General features: G+C 42.4%; 2 protein-coding genes across 2 annotated transcripts; both read left to right on the top strand.

Annotated features, from left to right (window-relative positions):
• Positions 1-985: 985 nt before the first annotated feature.
• snorc (secondary ossification center associated regulator of chondrocyte maturation) lies at positions 986-12052 on the top strand. Its single transcript, XM_083782515.1, has 4 exons — positions 986-1017; positions 2625-2788; positions 9369-9539; positions 10730-12052. The coding sequence occupies exons 1-4, from the start codon at positions 998-1000 to the stop codon at positions 10837-10839; spliced, it is 465 nt and encodes a 154-aa protein (XP_083638641.1). The 5' UTR covers positions 986-997; the 3' UTR covers positions 10840-12052.
• A 1497-nt stretch (positions 12053-13549) lies between these two features.
• LOC310871057 (G-protein coupled receptor 55) lies at positions 13550-16728 on the top strand (the record flags this gene model as incomplete). The annotated part of the gene is made up of 2 exons (XM_083782511.1): positions 13550-14278; positions 16396-16728. 2 exons carry the CDS (start codon positions 13550-13552, stop codon positions 16609-16611), a joined length of 945 nt encoding a protein of 314 aa, XP_083638637.1. The 3' UTR covers positions 16612-16728.
• Between the last annotated feature and the right edge of the window lie 1931 nt (positions 16729-18659).

Here is an 18659-nt window from a genome sequence, read left to right on the forward strand (position 1 = left end):
ATGTTACGTCATGTTGTAACTGGTTTGTTTGTCGTCAGGTTGGAACCTTGGCCGGAATAAGAAATACCCAAATAATTCACCGTGATCAAGGGCATCATAATTTTAGGGCCTACCCTATAAAAGCCTTGAATTATGAATCCGACAGGTTTCTTGACCAAAAAGCGACGCCGAAAATGCCGGAACCCTCAAACCTGAATGCGAGAGTTATTTTTGGTTTTATCATCTGGTCTAAACCATGCCTAGACCGGATCACACGGCGATTTAGTAACAGACCAGGTTTTCCTACGAGATGGAAAGCCTGGTGATGCCAGGTTAGTTTTACACACAGGGTTCCTGTGGGGGGCTGGAAAAAACTGAAAAGAAGTTGATTATTTGCAAACCAGGGATTCCCCTTCTATGATTGGAAGTGTTTTTCTGTGCTGATACATTTAACTACACATTTTATAGTCAAAGCTTGTTATTTCACATGTTATTGTAGAGCAGGAGTCTTCAATGTTTTTTCAGGCCAAGGACCCGTTAGTGGAGAGATGCATGAAGCTGGGACCCCCACTACCGGTATTAAATTATTATACCTTTTCCATTTATTTCTTAGTACCTACATATACCTTTTTTTTTCTCTCAAAATTTTCATCCCATGATTTTTATAACCCATTTTGTTCACCCAGTGTCCATTGTCTAATATGTAATCCTGGGCGCTACACGCCCTCTGCCAAACTGGGGAGACCAACGCAATAACCTCATCCTTCCTTCAATGCCGAACTCATCCCAAGGCATTTGTGTGCTTTGCCCTCATCTGGGGACAGTATATGACATATTACCCAACTCAACTTATCTAATTGAACAATATTCTATAGAGAGGGAGGCAACCACACTCGCAATTCTGCAGGACTTTCTTGTTCCAACCAGTTCCTTTCCCCTCCATCAGGCACCCCGGCTGTCCAGGGAGAGGCAGTATAGAGACCAGCATTTTTTTGTGAGGCCGGGACACGGGGAGAACATGCAAACTCCACACAAAAGGTAGCTACATTTTATTGACTTCACTATAATCTCTGTTATTACACTATTATTGCTACTATTACATATACTGTTATACTATGTATATTTTCATTTACGACCAAGTTACACCAGGCTTTTCAGCACGCGTTTACGAGAATACGCACACGCGCATTTAGGTCCCGTCCTATTTTACGTGGCTTGCGTGTGCGTGTAAACGCATGCAAAAAGCCTGGTGTGGTGTAGCTTGGCCGTTAACCACTTAAACTCAATATTTTGCATGCTATATATTGAGTTCACATGAAAATAGCCCATCTACAAGCTCTCAACGCACCCTGTTGCAAGTTTGTAGATCTGCTATTTTTGGTGAATGTCCCCCACCTCCCAGGATAGGGATGCTGGGGTTCAATTGGTTAACGTAAGACATATTTGGCTTTCCCCATGAATGCTGAGGAGTGAGGACCTCCTGTTGAAGACCCAAACCTTTTCAGACTGTGACCCGAGGCGTTGTGGGGCGAGCTACAAGCTTGCCTGCATACATTTTAACGAAATGTTGCCTTTTTTCTTATATTACTTGGCAGTTTGGCCAATGTTTGACCAATATTTATAGTATAGTTTGTTGATTACTTTTGATGCTAAAAAAAAGTCCTAAAAATACCTAAAAAGGTCTTCACTGTCATCTGGAGATCCCCCACAAATCACGTGAGGACCTCCCTGGGGGTCTCGGCCCACAGGTTGAGAACCACTCCTGTAGACTAGAGAATAACTTTAACCTACCACCTACAATTCATCCAGTACTCAACATGGATCTCTACCATAGTCCACTAAAGTTATTTTTATTTGCCCAGATTTTAAGGTTTGATTGATTGATTGAAGTATTTATTAAAACTCACTCAGTGCCACAGGACACCTTATGACGCCTCCAGTTTGCAGAATTACAGTACATTTTAAGCACAACTCAATACAAAAACTGCTAACTGTGAGTGGACGACAGGCAGTACACTTGTTTACAAGAGGGTCCACCATTTTCAATTCATCATAACATTTAGAGACGTACAAATATACACTGCTATATAGCCAAAAACAGGAAATCATCATAAAGGAGGTATAAACATATACAGTGAGGGGAAAAGGGGTGGGTGGGGGATTCAGATGTTACGGGGCCATTTTTGGTGCCCTTTGAGAGCAGTTTTGAAGGAGTCAAGGGATTTGCATGTCTTAATGACAGTTGGTAGGGCGTTCCACATTTTTGTGGCATAGGAGCGAAATTAATTTAGTCCCTTGTTTGTGCCGAATCTGGGTTGCACATGGTTTGTTGAACTCCCTCTGGTGTTGAACAAGGTACAGCTAAACATTTCAATACAAGCATGTAAATATACTCGCAGGCGATTTGACCTGAAGAGAGACTTTTTCCATTCAACCCTTGCAAATTAAGTAGCTGTAGAACATTTAACCCCTCACCCCGAGTATGTGGTTAGTGGAGTAAAGGGGTGGGTGGGGTCCCTGTAAGGATGTTCTTACAAAGTCTACCCTGTCCAGACACTTCTGTGTACACACCTAGCCCCTCCTCTCTCTCCCTACAACTGCCTACCTTTCTCACACCCTCCCTTCTCTGCTGTACTCTTCTTTAGACCCTCTCCCCCCAGGCCAGCTCTCACTTGTCCCATGTCTGAGGAGTTCCACGGACGCTGTACTCGTTCACATTCATCCCTCCCTGGCACCATGGTTCGCAGCAGCAGCATCTGCAGATTGATTCTTCTGGTCCTCCTAGGCCTCATGGTGCACACAGACACAGGTAGGCGACGACATGCGGGTCTGCTCCGTGATATAAATTGCGTGATGAGGCGGATGGTTTGTACAGTAGATGAACATTTGAGGAACAGACTGAACTTTGTTCAAGTGTTCCCCGTTGAAAGCTATGTCTGATTTATAGATGTTGACCGATTACACTTTATAAGGGAAAGGGTTTGGAAATAAGTGGATTGTACAGTGTAAATGTACAGTGTAAAAGTGATCAACTCAACTATCTAAGGGTCTTTAAGTTGGAGTTAAAATATGAATGACTGGTAAAACTGGTAAAAGTTATAATGAATTACTGTAGTGTAGACCTTGTTGCAGTTATATTTTCTTTAATTTGTGGAAAAAATCAAATCAAACGGGGAAAAACAGGCATTCATGCCTATGGTTTATGCCTAATTGTATTTAAGCTTTTATTTAACCAACAGGAACCCTAGTGTGATGGCTTTAATGGGTCATGATGAAAACCTCAGAGGTTTAGGGTTCAAAACAAAGCTCACATTCACAACATAAATGGCCATAGCAGAATGGACATACATTGTGGCCTCTAAAGAAATTAGGTTGGTGTTCTTCATGATAGAAACGTTCTATTTAAGTCCTCTATATGCCTGAAAGCCTGTGGTGTATGTACGTGTCATTTCCCCCCTCTATTCCAGACCCCTGGTCTAAATGATGCAGTTGTTGAAGCCAGTGGAAGTTCTGAGAGCCCTGAAAGCTGCTCTTTGACTAACAAGATGACTCAGTCGCTTTCATTATGCTTGATGTTTATTAGCTCATCTGAAACTGAATATTCACCGCGGTCTGACTTGAGCAAAGGTTGCGTTTAGCTGAAGTATTTCTATATAGCCTAATCCATTTACATTTAGGACGTTTATTGTGTTGGAGGCAAGTGAGTCAGCAGCTTTGTGAATGTGAAACAAATTTTCGGTCTTTTGCATCTTTCTCTCTCCCTCCCGCTCTTTCGGTGACACCTTGATAAGCCTTGAGAAAGGATAAGTCTTGAGAAAGGATTCCACAGAGCTGTGGATTCAATCCACAATCCGATTGTGAGGGACTTGAACCCCTAAGTACAGCTCACAGGCCCACAGGTCAGAGCACAGGTGAACAAGATAGCAGGAAGGCAGTAGCATGGCAGCTTAAGCTTTAGCTTGATTGTATACTTTGCATTGTGAGCTTGTAGATCAGCTGTTTTCGGCGCTGGACACCGCTGTACGTCAGAGTATAAATTAGGCATTCCTCTGACAGTTCTAACATATAGCTGGGAAACAATGGGCTCAACAAGGGACACTAGTCTATTGTGATAACCAACTTGTCCTAAATGTCATGTCAGGCCAGGTAGTTTACTATACTACATTTGACAACTACATTTGAGCAGCTCTCGCTCCAAAACATCTTGGTGTCTCATTTTGAATAGGTCAAATGGGTTCTTACACCCAACAGGGGTGTTTGTTTGTTTGTTTGTTTTCATGTGATAAATCACCAGAAACTGTTTGTGTCGTGAGTACATTCACACAGAATACATATTACATAGTGATAAACCACCATTTGTATTTCAGATCAAGGTCACTGTTTCTGTTTCTGAGATTTTGTATAAAATAAAAAATTTATGAAACGTCAATTATATGAATACCGGTAGTTTAATGCTAAATATGTGCCAGTGCGTTTCCATATTGATTATTTGTCATGTCCCTGCCCTGGTGTGTAAAGGTCTTTATACTTCGGAATCATGTAGAGAAACTCTCTTGTTTGTCAAAATATATTTATTACTTACAGTAACTTGCCTTCGAGGCTAGACATTCCAGATCATAAAATAGTATAACATCAGTCATCTAATTGTCTGGAAATATAATTATTGAACAACATTAATTTAAAAACATTGGCATGACTGCTGTGTTGTTTGTGCCGCTTTGCAGTAGTGTTCTGGCTCCAACCTAAACCATAACATAACCTGAAGTACAGTAGGTTGCAATGGAAACCACAAACTGAGTCAGCCTGAGAGATGTCCTGCTTGTCACCAAGATAATGTGCCTCAATCTGCTTCTCAAAATAGCAGTTCAATAACGCCCTGAGCAGGGATTTAATCCCCATTTATATTTCCTTGTATGACCGTGTTGATCGCTGTACATAACTGACACATTCTAAACTTGACAAGCTGTTCTTTTTGGCAAATGACACAGTAGTATGATCACGTATAAATGTTTAATTAGGCGTTGCAACAAACTGTGAAATAGACCCCTATAAAAAGTAGGGGAGGGCAAAAAAACAATGATTCACTCAAATAATGCTGTTTAATACCACAATTTGTAAAAATACTAAGAATATTTGTTCAGATTTCGATTTCCTTTCTTTATATATATATGACTATATATTTTAGGCTGACTGACTGAAGTGTATGATTCAACTTTTCATGCTTTATATTGTTTATAATAATTTTTAAATGTAAAAGTATAAAAAAGCAAAGTACCTTGGGAAAAGGTTATAATAATCCAATCGCAGAATCGCAATATAATTACGAATCGCAAAATAAATCGATTCAGCACATGTATCGAGATCGTACGAATCCAGAGGTAAGTGAATCATCCCCACCCCTAATAAAAAGTGAACCACTTTCAGACTTTGGCATCCAAGAAAATAACACACGGGCCATTTGGAAGTTTCAGCAGTGGGTCTGGGAGAAAACCTATGGAAGTAGAAGAGGGTGAGGCAAGGACACAGGCACTGCCGATGCCATGTTTGGCGTGGGTCACTGCCCCCTCGAAGCCTAGGGCAGGGTGTCGTTCACACACAGCTGTTTTGCACGCTCTGTCATCTCTCTGGCTGGTGTGAAGTCTTGACTGGAGAGGTACAAGCTATGGACAAGTGGCTGTCTGTGTTGTGTAGTGTCTGAAATCTGCCTTCTCTGCTGTCTGTGATGTATTTATATGTCTGGAACCATGTACAGTGGAAGGAAATGCACAGTTGACTGACAGGTTGACGCATGTCTCTGAAAACATTTTGAGCCTTTATTGACAGCAAAAGTGGAGAGTCAGTAGGGTGATGAAATACAGCAAATGGGAGTTCCTTCTGGGAATCGAACCAGGGACTGATCAGAGCATTGCGTCCATATGGTATGCATTAATACAACTGTTTCAGCTGTTGTCTCCGCTGAGTGATGCAGTCCTAAGAGAACACAAGCACTATGTCAGATGAGGGATTTTTCAAACGTTTTGCATATGTTGATTGCATTAGGCTACTGGAAATGACGAGTGTCTCCTCGAAGGGGAAACAAACAGCTGTGGAAAGAACATCAGGGTCTTTTTTTGTGTTGTTGTGTTCATTAAATCAGAACTGTCCAGAAGGTACAACCTATCCATACAGAGACTGTTTAATAAACAAGCTTGTTTGACGTCCAGTACCCAGCTGGTGCCTGCTTTGGGCCTGGCCGGCCGTTACTGGTTGCAGCCTGCCGCCCTCCATGACCACACAAGTGGCCTTTTGTGCCCTGGGCTGAAGGCCTTATTGATGGCTGTGCTGGCCAGAGGCCCAGGTCTCCGTACCTTCAACTCCAGCCCCAGCTCAGGAAGCTGTGCTGTGCACAGAATCAACATGGTAGTATTGAAAACACCAACATTATTGCTCATTTTGACTGATAATCAGAAGGAGCCGGGCGATCGTTTCTGGTAATGATGATATCGACATGAAAGTTGGATTTGTTGAGATGATATCATGGCTCATTCAACAATTTTGGTTGGTTTGTTTTTTTGTTTCTGTTTCTTTGTTTCTGCACTTCTGAAATGTAGTGACTTCTGATTTATTACATTAAATGCAGGTAAGTTGTGGAATATTCGGAGGCCCACAGGGTGAAGGAGTTTAGATAGGCGTCATGAGCTACAAAGTAAATATGTAGGCTGCACATTAAATGGACTGGGAGTAAATATGTTTGGCATATGGTTTTGTTGGTATGTGAGGCGTGAGGGTAGAATGCGTGAATCAGTTTGCATGTGAATGGGTGGGCTTGTGTGTGTGTGTGTGTGTGTGTGTGTGTGTGTGTGTGTGTGTGTGTGTGTGTGTGTGTGTGTGTGTGTGTGTGTGTGTGTCTGCGCGTGCGTGCTTGTGTGTCTGTGTGTGCGTGCGTGCGTTTGTTTGTCTGAGGAGACTGGGGTTCACCTGTTCCCCTGATCTTTGAATTTCAAAAGTCAGTTTGTACTGCTGTGGATTTTACTTCACATACATGGCGGCACAGGCATGATCTCAGATCACTGACTTGAACATATGTAGTTCAAAGGAGTAGTTCACCCAAAGAAAATTCAAGTTTGAAATGCAGCAATAGTAATTAAGGAACTAGCCTGGGAGGCATACGCATAAGTTACGTCATGTTGTAGTCTGGTTTGTAGTCATCAGGCCAAAACCCCCAAAAACGGAATCAGAATTACCCAAAATAATTCCCTGCATCATAATTTTAGGGCCTACCCAATAAAAGCCTTGATGTGGCGTATGAATCCGAAAAGTTCCTTCAAGTACTTCTTGGAATAAATTGTTTGGTATATCATATTTTATTCCAGCTCATAGTGAAGAAATTATTACTTATTATCATCCGGTCTAAACCACCGATCACACGGGCGATTTAGGAACACAGACCAGGCTTTCCTCCGAGGCGAGGTAGAAAGTCTGGTGACGTGAGGTTGGTAAGGAACTTCTTTCCAGCCATATTAGAATTCAGCACAGCACCGTTCGGGCAAGTTGGGAATGCATGCCCCACCCAGTTATGAAATTCCCGGTGTGCCTGTTGTCACTAGTTAGTTGTACGCAGTGCTGAGTATGCAGCGCGGTACCCGTTACCACAGTGCCAATAACGTTAGATATTACAATCAATGGACGATTTCTAAACGGGCACCGTCTTACTCAGGTATGATGCAAGTTGGGAATGCATGCCTCACGCGTTCATCAGAGCCATAGAGTAAGACAGAGTTACGACAACTCTGTTCACTTCATAGGGCCAGTCCAATGCTCTTCTACATAGACTTCTATTGGCGATTGGTGACAAAGGCCTTAACCGGAAGTTTAAGAAATGCATTGGAGTCTATAGGCTTTACAGTGACAAACGAGTTATACATGAACCACGTGACCGAGCTGTTTTCTGCCCCCTCAATGTCGTAACTCTGTCTTACTCTATGGCTCTGGTGTTCATAATCATGAAATACCCATTGTACCCGTTGTCAGACTAGCCAGTGCGGTACCAAGGCAGATCGACCAAATCTGGAGATATGGGGATCCCTGATATCTAACTATAAATGCACCATGTCTCTGTACGTCTGTAATCCACGTAACTTTAGAACCCAACGGGCACCGCTGTATAGAGGCCCATGGGCACCGCTCTAGTTGCCAAAAACTGCTGACATCATACATGTTCAAAAACAGGAGACAGACCACTGTCAAAGATTGTTAATTCAACTTTACACAGACTTATAAGTTATATTAGTGGCACTGGCACAAATGTACCGCAAAGCTTGGCCAATCCATGAAGTCGATGGGTTGGTCTGGCCAGTCAGGGAATCCGGTGCTACACCCCCCCCCCCCACAGAGATTCAGTGCATCCTCCACTGACACAGACCGTGGTCTTTCGGTTCTCGACAACGTTTGGGCCGGCCGTTTGAATTCACACTCAGCACTGCGCACACCCGGGTCATCACCGGCACACGCAAAGTTTTAGGACACACACAGACAGATTTTGTGAATTAATAGATTGACATAATACAGTACATTTAGATCAAGTCAATGGCATACTGATTTGCCAAAGGGTGAATTACCTATACCTAGAACCGTTAGTCTCATGGAATGTTTCCCCATACCATTTCAACATAAACGCAGTGTAAAAATGTACGTTGAGATTTACAAAAGTATACGCTATAGACAGACTTATGCACACAAGTATCATGGCCCTTTAACCAACCGTGTTGTTGTGGTGGGAAAACCCAGGAAGAAGACCTGAAGAGGGAAGTAGGTCATGTTACTATGGTTACCCACGGAGGTGTGAAAAGTCTCACAGCACCTTCATGCTCATATGGGGGGAGCGGGACGTTGGTGAAAGTCAGATGAAGCATGTAGGAGGGTTGCAGAGGAGGACAGACTGGCAGGGCGACGGAAGAGAAGGTGACGGATTTTGAAACAGAGAAAGGGGGAGGTAGAGAGCCGGGCGGTGAGCACATGTGCAGAGAGACTACCTGTAGCTCATGTGGACAGAATGTACATCATCCACAAAGGCATCCTTATGCCCCGGCCTTAAGCCGTTGGCCTGGGGAGACAGAGAGGGGCTGTTTGGAGTCATCAAAGCCTGGACCATGTATGTATGTAGCCTTGCATCCCCAAAGGCCTCCAGTGCAGAGAGTATGCAAACAGGGACATTAGCGAGGCAATGTACCTCATCAGTGAAATGACCGCCTTGTATAAACACATCGCAAGTTGATACAGTGTAGCCAGTAATCAATGCTCTTCGCCCCTCTTCCCAGGCGTTCCTACTTGAATGTAATTAGTGTGGTTTTCCATCAAACCATCATGTTATTCGCACGTGGTGATCTGGCTGTTTTGTGTTGGACTCCCAGAAACCGTTGCAGACCCTGCTCCAACTCTGCAGGGTGACAACCAGGACACGTTATCCGGAGGAGGAGCTGATGACGTCACCACCAAAGACCCATTCCAGGACATGACGGAGAGATCCTTCACCTATGACTATGAAGATAGCACGCACACCCATCCCATGGACGAGGAGGAAGGTAAAATGTTATGCCAGAAACATACAGTGGCCATCTTGCTTTTGCATCATGGGGGTGAGGTTTCCATAGATAAGAAAGCTATGGCTCACCCGCGCTCTGGCCAATGGAGAGCGACATTGCTATGTGGCGGCCATCTTACCTCGGGGCAGCATAACAAACAAAACATTGTTTTGTTTGTTATAAACGTCAGAGACGTCTGCATACTTATATGCTTTTATACGACGTTCATATAAAAAACTAAATTAAGCAGATAAGCGCCCTGAATCATAGCCACGTTGACAACGTTTGTAATAAACCAACCCGCTTGTAAAATGTAAATCCGTCAAGATTTTAGCGTTTTTGTTTGAGCTGCCATTGAACATACTGTACTGTAGTCCCGAAGCAAGATGGCCGCCGGGTGAACTACGTCAGAGACTCCGCCTTGAGCCATCTAGCCTTTATATATATCTATGAAGGTTTCTCCCAAGGATGCAAGAAAAAAAGAATGGCCACCATTATGAATATGGTCAATTAGGTTTCATAAATTGAGTGTTCTACTTGCCAATAATTAATGATTACTTATTACCATCCATTATTATGTTACCTATGTTTTTTTGTAGGTGTACACATGTATAGGAGATTTGACACTGTGTGTGTGTGTGTGTGTGTGTGTGTGTGTGTGTGTGTGTGTGTTTTGTTGTGGTCAATGAAGAGAACAGATCAGTTTTTCTTGTCAGTCATTCTTGAAATGGCCTGCACCTTTGATTCTAGCTTAGAGGATGCCAGCCGCTCCTCCAGACCATCATAGAGCTAGGCTATAGGTGCAGTCTACTTGTTTTTATCTTCGGCAGCCTAGGACACGTACACAGTTTGGTTGTAAGAGGCTTCCAACAACTTGGGTTGCCAAAAAAAGCAGCCAAACGGCTTGCGAAAGTCTGTGCAATCTCTTCCAAATATGGCGAAAATGCTGTTACTTGTACCCCTGAAGGGTGTGTGTATTTGTCCGGGATTTGCTAATTGCACTCTATACAGCACCTTGTAAATATTTGTGTCCTTGTATGTGGACATAAATAAATGATTAAAATGTGTGTGTGTGTGTGTGTGTGTGTGTGTGTGTGTGTGTGTGTGTGTGTGTGTGTGTGTGTGTGTGTGTGTGTGTGTGTGTGTGTGTGTGTGTGTGTGTGTGTGTGTGCGCGTGCGTGCGTGCGTAGGGGTCCTTGGGCCAGGGGCCATCACAGCCATCGTCATAGCAGTCTTCCTGGGAGCATCTGTCCTCCTCGCTCTCATTGTCATCACACTCAGAAAGTTTACAGCTTCCTAGAGTGAAAACCTACTTACTACCTGTCGCGTGTGTGTGTGTGTGTGTGCGTGTGCTTGTGTGTGTGTGTGTGCGTGCGCTTGTGTGTGTTTGTGTGTGTGTGTGTGTGTGTGTGTGCGTGCGTGCGTGTGTGTGTGTGTGTGCACGTGTATTTCTATATCTTCTCACTCTCACCTCTGCACTCTACCGCATAACTTCCTCTTACAATATTATGACATGCCCTCTGCTTCCCTCTCAATTGCTTTCTCTATCACTTCATGTTTAGCGTTTGTCATTTGTGTCATTGTTGTTTTTGTATCTAATGATCTGTATGTGCTAAAGTGAGTGTAAGCCCATCTCTTGTTCTACTGAATGCTGAAAAGGTGGCAGGTCCCTTTGTCCCATTTAAAGTTAAAAAGTAACGGTTGGTTGATCTCTAGACTCCCCCTGTAACCATACTGTAAATATGGCACACTTCTCTAAGGGTACAATGTTAGAAACTGGCTGGTTCCTCCAGTGTAAATCATAGAATATCAGTGACATGGGTTATTTCTTATTTTCTTTTGTTGAGTCCAAAATGTTCGCCCAGCTTTGTGATTTGTTTGCTTTATTTGTCCTGCATACATGTATGTGATAATGTGTATTGAATAATGAAAGTAGAGCCCATATCAATCATGTTCTCCCGTCAGTTCAATACGTATACTGCATTTAGACATAATATATTCTTACTTTCCACTGTTTCTATTTGTCTTTCAACAACACTTTACCGTACCCCAAAATACTTCACCAAATATTCCCTCTGTGTTGCCATTGTACTGAAAGTACTGAAAATAAGTGTGTGCCCCTCCTTTCAGACAAACATTTGAAGAAACAAGGTAAGAAAGTTGTTTAAAGAAGAAAATGGCAGGCTCCTTCAATGGATGTAAATAGAAAGGTTTGTTTGTTTATGTCTGCAAAGCAAATATGAAGTTAGCCTAGGAAAGAAACGTGGAGAAATGTGTGTGCTCGGGTGACTGTTTTGCTTTTTGTTTAGTTTTTCCAGGGTTTCTTTTTGTTTTTAGTTGGGGGTGAGGGGGTAGTAATTGTTTTACATTTCTTTTTCAAATACTGCAGTTTTTATGTATTTGTCCGTGACCTCACCAATGACCAGCCTTTATTTCCCCATTGTGAAATCACTGCCTAATTAAATTGTGTGACATTTTATAGGGTATAATTCAATAAATCACTACCAAATGTCTTTGGCTCCCATGTGTTTATTCGTTGACTCAGTGGTTATAGAGGACAGAATAACACTTTGTGAGGACAAAGTAGTTGGAGTGGCATCAAGGAAACATATTGTCAGATCTACTTGATTTACAGTAGATACGACAGAGAGACAGGAAACTGAGGGCAGAGAGAATGTGCAATACAGGCCTCCAGCCACAATCAAACAAGGGACATTGCAATTATATACCACCTGACCCACCTACTGTACCAGTGGACCCCAAAGCCTAAGATAAAGATTTGTTGGAGACCCTCAGAGAACTGGTCAAGAAGACAGAAGATGCTCTAAACCTGATGTAATAATGTGTCTAAACACAAGGTGGCAGTTGTTGGTCCTTACAAATGCTGTGTTAACATTAACAGGTGATTGCATTTTTCTGTAGGCCTAGAGAAGGGTTACTGGCAGACTTGCTGCTAGTAATTCAAGTCAGCCAGTCACCTGGAAGCCAGAAAGCCCCAAGAACAATCACAGTAAATCTCTCTCATGTGGGTTTGTTATACAATTCTGCTCCATTTTGCAATAATAAGCTACACAAAAAAAAGTCTATGTCTCCTAATATTCACTCTACTGTAAATGTTAAGATCATAGTAAAAGCCTACTGTATGTTGTATCTAACACTGTTTGATCGCTGTTCACATCGAAGGTGACAATTAGTTATTATTATTAGTACATTAAGATTATAGTGGATTGATGCCTCAAGAAAGTGTGCGTGCATAGAAATGACGTCTGTGTCTAGTGTACATGTCCTGGCTCATATTAGATCTGTGGTTAGACGTCTATCACTTCATGAAGTACATCACGTGGCAGGAAGTGGTGGTGGAAATTCTGTAGGTACAGAAAGAAGAAGTGTGTCTGGCATAGCTCACTCAGTAAGACAGACAGACAGAGACAGACAGACAGCCGTTGATGAGGTAAGGACATTACTCTTACTAACATTACACAGTCCTACATGAATTAATACTAAAACTACGTATCAAAATTTGTAATTACATTATTTTCATCAGCACTGAGTGGCCTATGCACAAATGATTAAACATTGTATATCAGATGTTGACCATTCCACAACAGTACGTTTCTTGCCCCTCACATGAGAAGCAGCTACTGACACTACACAACTGAGAGAATGGTTTTGCGCATTGACAGCTGGTTTTGAAGTGACACATTAAGTGTGTTTTTGTGACTTTTTCACTTTCAACCCTATATAGTTGGAGTCCCTCAGGGCTCTATACTAGTGTCTTTCTTCTTCACAGAAAATAGCAGATCAACAAGCTCACAATGCATTGAAATCGGGTGCGACGCAATTGCGTTTCTCCACAATACTGAGAAACCACTTAAACTTAAGTGGTTAATAAATCTGACATGTTGTGTAAGTGTAAGTGAATTCACTGCATCATTGGTTACATGTTAGCTCTTCAAATCAAACGAGAATATTTTAAAAACTTTCCACTTCCTTCTCTTCCGTAAAGTATCATGACAGGCAACTGTTCCTTTGAGGAGGTGGACCAGCTGATGAGACCCCTCGGGCTGGCGATCTACATACCCATCTTCCTGCTTGGCTTGACTCTGAATATTATGGCACTGTTGGTGTTCTGTGTCCTCCTTCCCAAATGGTCTGAGTCGACCATCTACATGACCAACTTGGCTCTGATGGACCTGGTCCTCCTCTTCCCCCTGCCCTTCAAAATGCACGCCACTAACCACCTCTGGTCCGCCAACCTTCAACCCCTCTGTTCCGTTCTGGAAAGCCTGTACTTTATTGGCATGTATGGCAGCATCTACACCATTATGTGTATTTCTGTCGATCGCTGGCTGGCTATCCGACACCCTTTCAAAGCCAAGCAACTCCGCTCGTGTAAAGTAGCTCTGGGAGTGTGCATAGTGGTGTGGGTGCTGGTAGTGCTAGCAGTGTCCCCAGTACATGGCTTTCGTTCAGTTGGGCAGAGAGACTTCTTCCACTGCTTCCATGGTTTTTCAGATCAAGGCTGGAGCCCAGTGATCATCTTCTGTCTGGAGGTGTTTGGATTCATGGTTCCAGCACTGGTCCTGGTGGGTTGCTCGGCCCAGACCATCTGGACGCTGAAGAAGTCTGACCAGCGGAGTCCCAAGAGCAGAGCCTGTGTGAAGATCATCTACAGTAGCCTGTGTGCCTTCCTTATACCTTTCACCCCCAGCCACCTGGCCATACTGCTGCAGTTCCTGGTAAGATGTCGTCTACATTGTTAAAAGTCCATGCAGGAGGAGTGGCATTAGTGTAATTTTATGTATGTTTTTATGGAAGTATAGTTTACACAAAAGCAATTAGAGATATTGAAGTAAAACCATAGAATTAACAAAATCAACAAAATCACAATGCAGATAAGAAATCAGGATGAACTGGCAGCGCAGCAGCTAGGGTTGCCACCTTTGAGATCTTGAAATAAGGGACACTCTTTACGCCTGCCGCGGCCTTGCGGTGCAGGCGTGTGCGGCAAGGCCGGCAATAAGTTGAAGCAATAAGTTGAAGCAATAAGTTGAAGCAATACGTTGAAGCAATAAATTGAAGCAATACGTTGAAGCAATAAGTTGAAGCAATACGTTGAAGCAATACGTTGAAGCAATAAGTTGAAGCAATACGTTGAAGCAATAAGTTGAACATCAGCAGCCCATTATAAAATATATGCCAGCGACCCCCATAAGAGAAGATTTTTACACAGTGATTCTCAACCCATTTAATTTCAAGTACCAGTTTGACATGCATTAGTATACAGACCCCCATTTAATGGCATTTCTATCTCTGGAACCCCCAATTCATATTGTAAAATCAATGTTAATTTAACTCTGATGGTCCATTTGGTTCCATTTGTACACTCTCAGAGTTACAGACCCATAAGGGTCCATTTGGTTCCAAACAATAATTTAGCTGGGGACCCCCTGGAACTCCCTCAAGGACCCCTGGGGGACCTCACTTTGGGAACCACTGGTTTAGGCTACTTTAGGTAGTGTGTGCCTCCCGCTAGAACAATTGTGCTGACTTTAATATTTCCTGTGTTTTGTTTTGTTCATTATTGTTAAATTCAGTGTTGACGTGTAGGGGCTATTTAGGAAAATAAGGAACAAACTGTTTAATTCTCAAATAAGGGACGATTCTGTATTTTAAGGGACGGGTGGCAACCCTAGCAGCAGCAACAACAACATCAACAACAGTAGGCCTACAGCAACCTCCAGACACAATGTTCTGGTCTGTACAGCAGGCACATGAGAGTGAGTTCAGTGGAAAGTGAAACCTTGTGGTGTGGTGCCACAGAAACAAATTTGAGGTGTGTTTAAAATGAATAAATAAAAGGTACTTTTTACATAGTGAGGGAGAGATTCATGGTAAGAATAGCAGTTGTGCATTAGCAAGTAGAGCAGGACAAGATGATTGATTAAAGTAGAGGTGCACCAAAAATAGATGATCTACAAGTTGTAGAGATCATCTATTTTTGGTGCACGCCAGAAGCTCACATAACAAAGTATAATCCATGCTAAACAGGACAGGACAGACTGGAGGTGTTCAGCGGGAAATCGTATACAAAACATCATATTCAAAACAAGAAGACAAGAAGCAGGATCTTCGACTGCTGCCATAGCTCAGCTCTCGTGCTAATGTTGACATTGATGTTTGATATCTATACAGGGCGGTCTATATCTAATATCTATTGTGGGCGGCTGTGGCTCAGGAGGTAGAGCAGGTCGTCCAATGATCACTGGGTCGGCGGTTCGAATCCCAGCTCCTCCTGTCCACATGTCGAAGTGTCCTTGGGCAAGACACTGAACCCTACATTGCCTCCAATGAGTTGGTTGGTGTGAGCTTGCCACCATTGGTGAATGTGGGAAGTGAGGACGCTGGCGTCGACTGTTTGCCGCTTCACCTCCCAATGTATGAATGAATGAACCATTGTAAAGCGCTTTGAGCACTTGGAAAAGCGCTATAATAATGCAATTCATTATATGGTTGCTTATATGTAACCTTTATATTTTACCATCACTCATGATACTTATATAATACATTGTGATATTTGGTAGCTCATGTCTCCACTAAGCCTAAATGCCATTGTTTGAAGCAGCCACAGTATAACTATGATCCTCTGCCCTGTGCTCCTGGCAGAACTACCGTACCACTAACCTGAGTGTTATTGTACTTCTACCCATGATACATACATAAAGCATAACCATCATCACCTGAGAATGTTGTCTCGACTCCTATATTGCCTCATCGATTGTTGATTGATCCAGAATTCCACGACAATAGCCTTGTGGTGTGTAGTGTGACCTCTGATTCACTTTGTCCCCTGCAGGTTCGTCAGGGTGTTATTGAGGACTGCTCCACAAAGACCGGAATCAGTTTTTTCATCCAGATAACTTTGAACTTGTCCAACGTCACCTGCTGCCTGGATGCTCTGTGTTACTATTTCATTGCTGACGAGGTGAGGCGTTCCAAAAATAACTTCAGGAGGCCTTCGGGACATTCAGGAGGCCAGAGAAGGGCAACATTTAGCATCTCTGAGGTCTGAACAGGAGGCTGAGTCAACTCTTTTAAAATGTCTTTATTGTCCTCAAAGGACAGCAGTTGAGATGAACTATTATTATTCAAATATGTTTATTGTGAATTTGAGATCAACTATCTTGAATTGTAAAACTGTTGTCAAACGGGCTGGGTATGGTTGAGTTGGCACGCTCCAGAGGTCTGATTCCTGAGGTCAGATTCCCAAAGAAACAGAGAGGTAATATGCTGTGTGCCTGAAACTACGCTAAAGCCATCTATAGCAGTCGTTTTCAACCAGGGGTTCCAGGTTAATCTGACTCCGCCAGATTGCGGCAGTATTGAGTTCACAATTTCCCTCCCCAAGGAGGAACTCACTACTGTCACCATCTGGCGGAGTCAGGTTAGTTCCAGGCGGTCCCCAGCTACAGTAATTAATGGCGAGTTGGTAACCAAATGGAACCTTATAGATCTTTATTCTTGAGTATAAAACTTCCATGTTCTCATGCTTTGCATGCTGCTCTCAAGAGTTTAATTATTGTTAAACACTTTACTTAATTTACACAAATGTATGCAATCAGAGAATGTAGATTAATTGTTATTTTGGTCAACATTTGCCTGTTATCTCTCAGAATGGTACCATATCAATACAGCATGGAATTACAAAATATTCAAAGTTTTAAATGTCATCAAATGGTGATCCGTGGCTCACATGCCGAATAAATAATGGACCTTGATATGAAAAAGGTTGAAAACTACTGATCAATAGGAAAGGACTGATTTGGGCTTTTGACTGGAAGCCAGCAGTTTTTGTCAGGGAACATCCATATCGTTTTTAATAACCCTGCTCTGACATGTTTTGTTTAAAAGCATGTACTTCAAAGATGCACACAGTAATATTTGCTTTTGCACTGTAATTTATTTAATTTCTTTTTTTACTTTTCATAACTGAATGTACAGGTCTCCTCGAGTTTACAAAAAATAATAAAGTAAACTTTGTATTGTCTCTGAGTAACCTATGCACTGTATATCATGTAGTTAAAACTGGAAATCGGTAAACAGGTCTTGTAAAAACATGCCCTAAATGAACATACATCATATTCTACTCCTGAAAAGATCCTATATAACAGGCATGGTGTGTCACACCATATAAATGTATTGTCTACTCATTTGTGTTAAATGTATTGTCTACTCAAGGTCTGAGGAAGGGCTTCGGCCCCTAATGTTACCACATTTAAGTAAAGATATGTCTGGGAGCAAAGATTGGTGTGCTGTGCTGTGGTAGAAGTGTTGTGTCAGGTAGCAAGTAGCTCACGCAGTTAGGATACTGGCTACATGATCTGGAGATTGTGGGTTCAAACCCCACTCAAGTCTTTACTGTGAAGCTTTCCTTTCCACAATGACTTCAAGTAGCACGGAAATTGATCAATTAGATGATATCTGTAGAAGTAGAAGTGTGCTACCTAGTAGAAGTGTGCTGCAGGTTCAAACCCGTCACATTCCTAGTAGGAGGGTGCTGGCAAAAATCACCAACATGTAGAGGCGAGGGAGGGGCAGTAGATAGGGGGAGAGTAGGGTGGGCGGTCAGGGAGAGTAGGTCACCCCTGACCTACTATGGCCCTACCTGACTCACCTCTACGCTCTCCCTCGACCTGACCCCCCCTGACCTGCTCACTCCCTCTAGCCTCCTGACTGATCTTCCCCCTACCTGACCTCCTGTCTCGACCTATTTTTTTAAACTTAAAAAGAAAAAACTTTTAATAAAGAACTTAATATTATTATTTTTTTACATTTAAAGAAAAATCTTAGACCATTATCAATAATCATTGTGTTTATGCTTTTAAAGATAGGCCTATATGCTATTTGAACCTTCTTTTTACATGTAAAAGTATGCTATTTCTGTTAAGCTCATGAATGCTTTTATATGTATACTCCATTGGATTGACTCTTTTTTTTCTTTTTCTTTTTTACCTTTTCTTAATTCATCAAGAATACATTGTAAAGCATTATTCATACATTACAAATCATTAGTAGACAGTAATACTTTACTTACTTTATTCTGCCACTTTTTGGGCATCG

The sequence above is a fragment of the Protomyctophum parallelum genome (assembly GCF_964188405.1).
Source record: "Protomyctophum parallelum genome assembly, chromosome: 14".
Classification (NCBI taxonomy): domain Eukaryota; kingdom Metazoa; phylum Chordata; class Actinopteri; order Myctophiformes; family Myctophidae; genus Protomyctophum; species Protomyctophum parallelum.

Coding starts and splice junctions, on each gene's coding strand:
- snorc (XM_083782515.1), top strand. CDS start 998: ATGCAAACTCCACACAAAAG. Junction 1,018..2,624: donor ATGCAAACTCCACACAAAAG/GTAGCTACATTT, acceptor ACTCTTCTTTAG/ACCCTCTCCCCCCAGGCCAG. Junction 9,540..10,729: donor TCCCATGGACGAGGAGGAAG/GTAAAATGTTAT, acceptor GTGCGTGCGTAG/GGGTCCTTGGGCCAGGGGCC.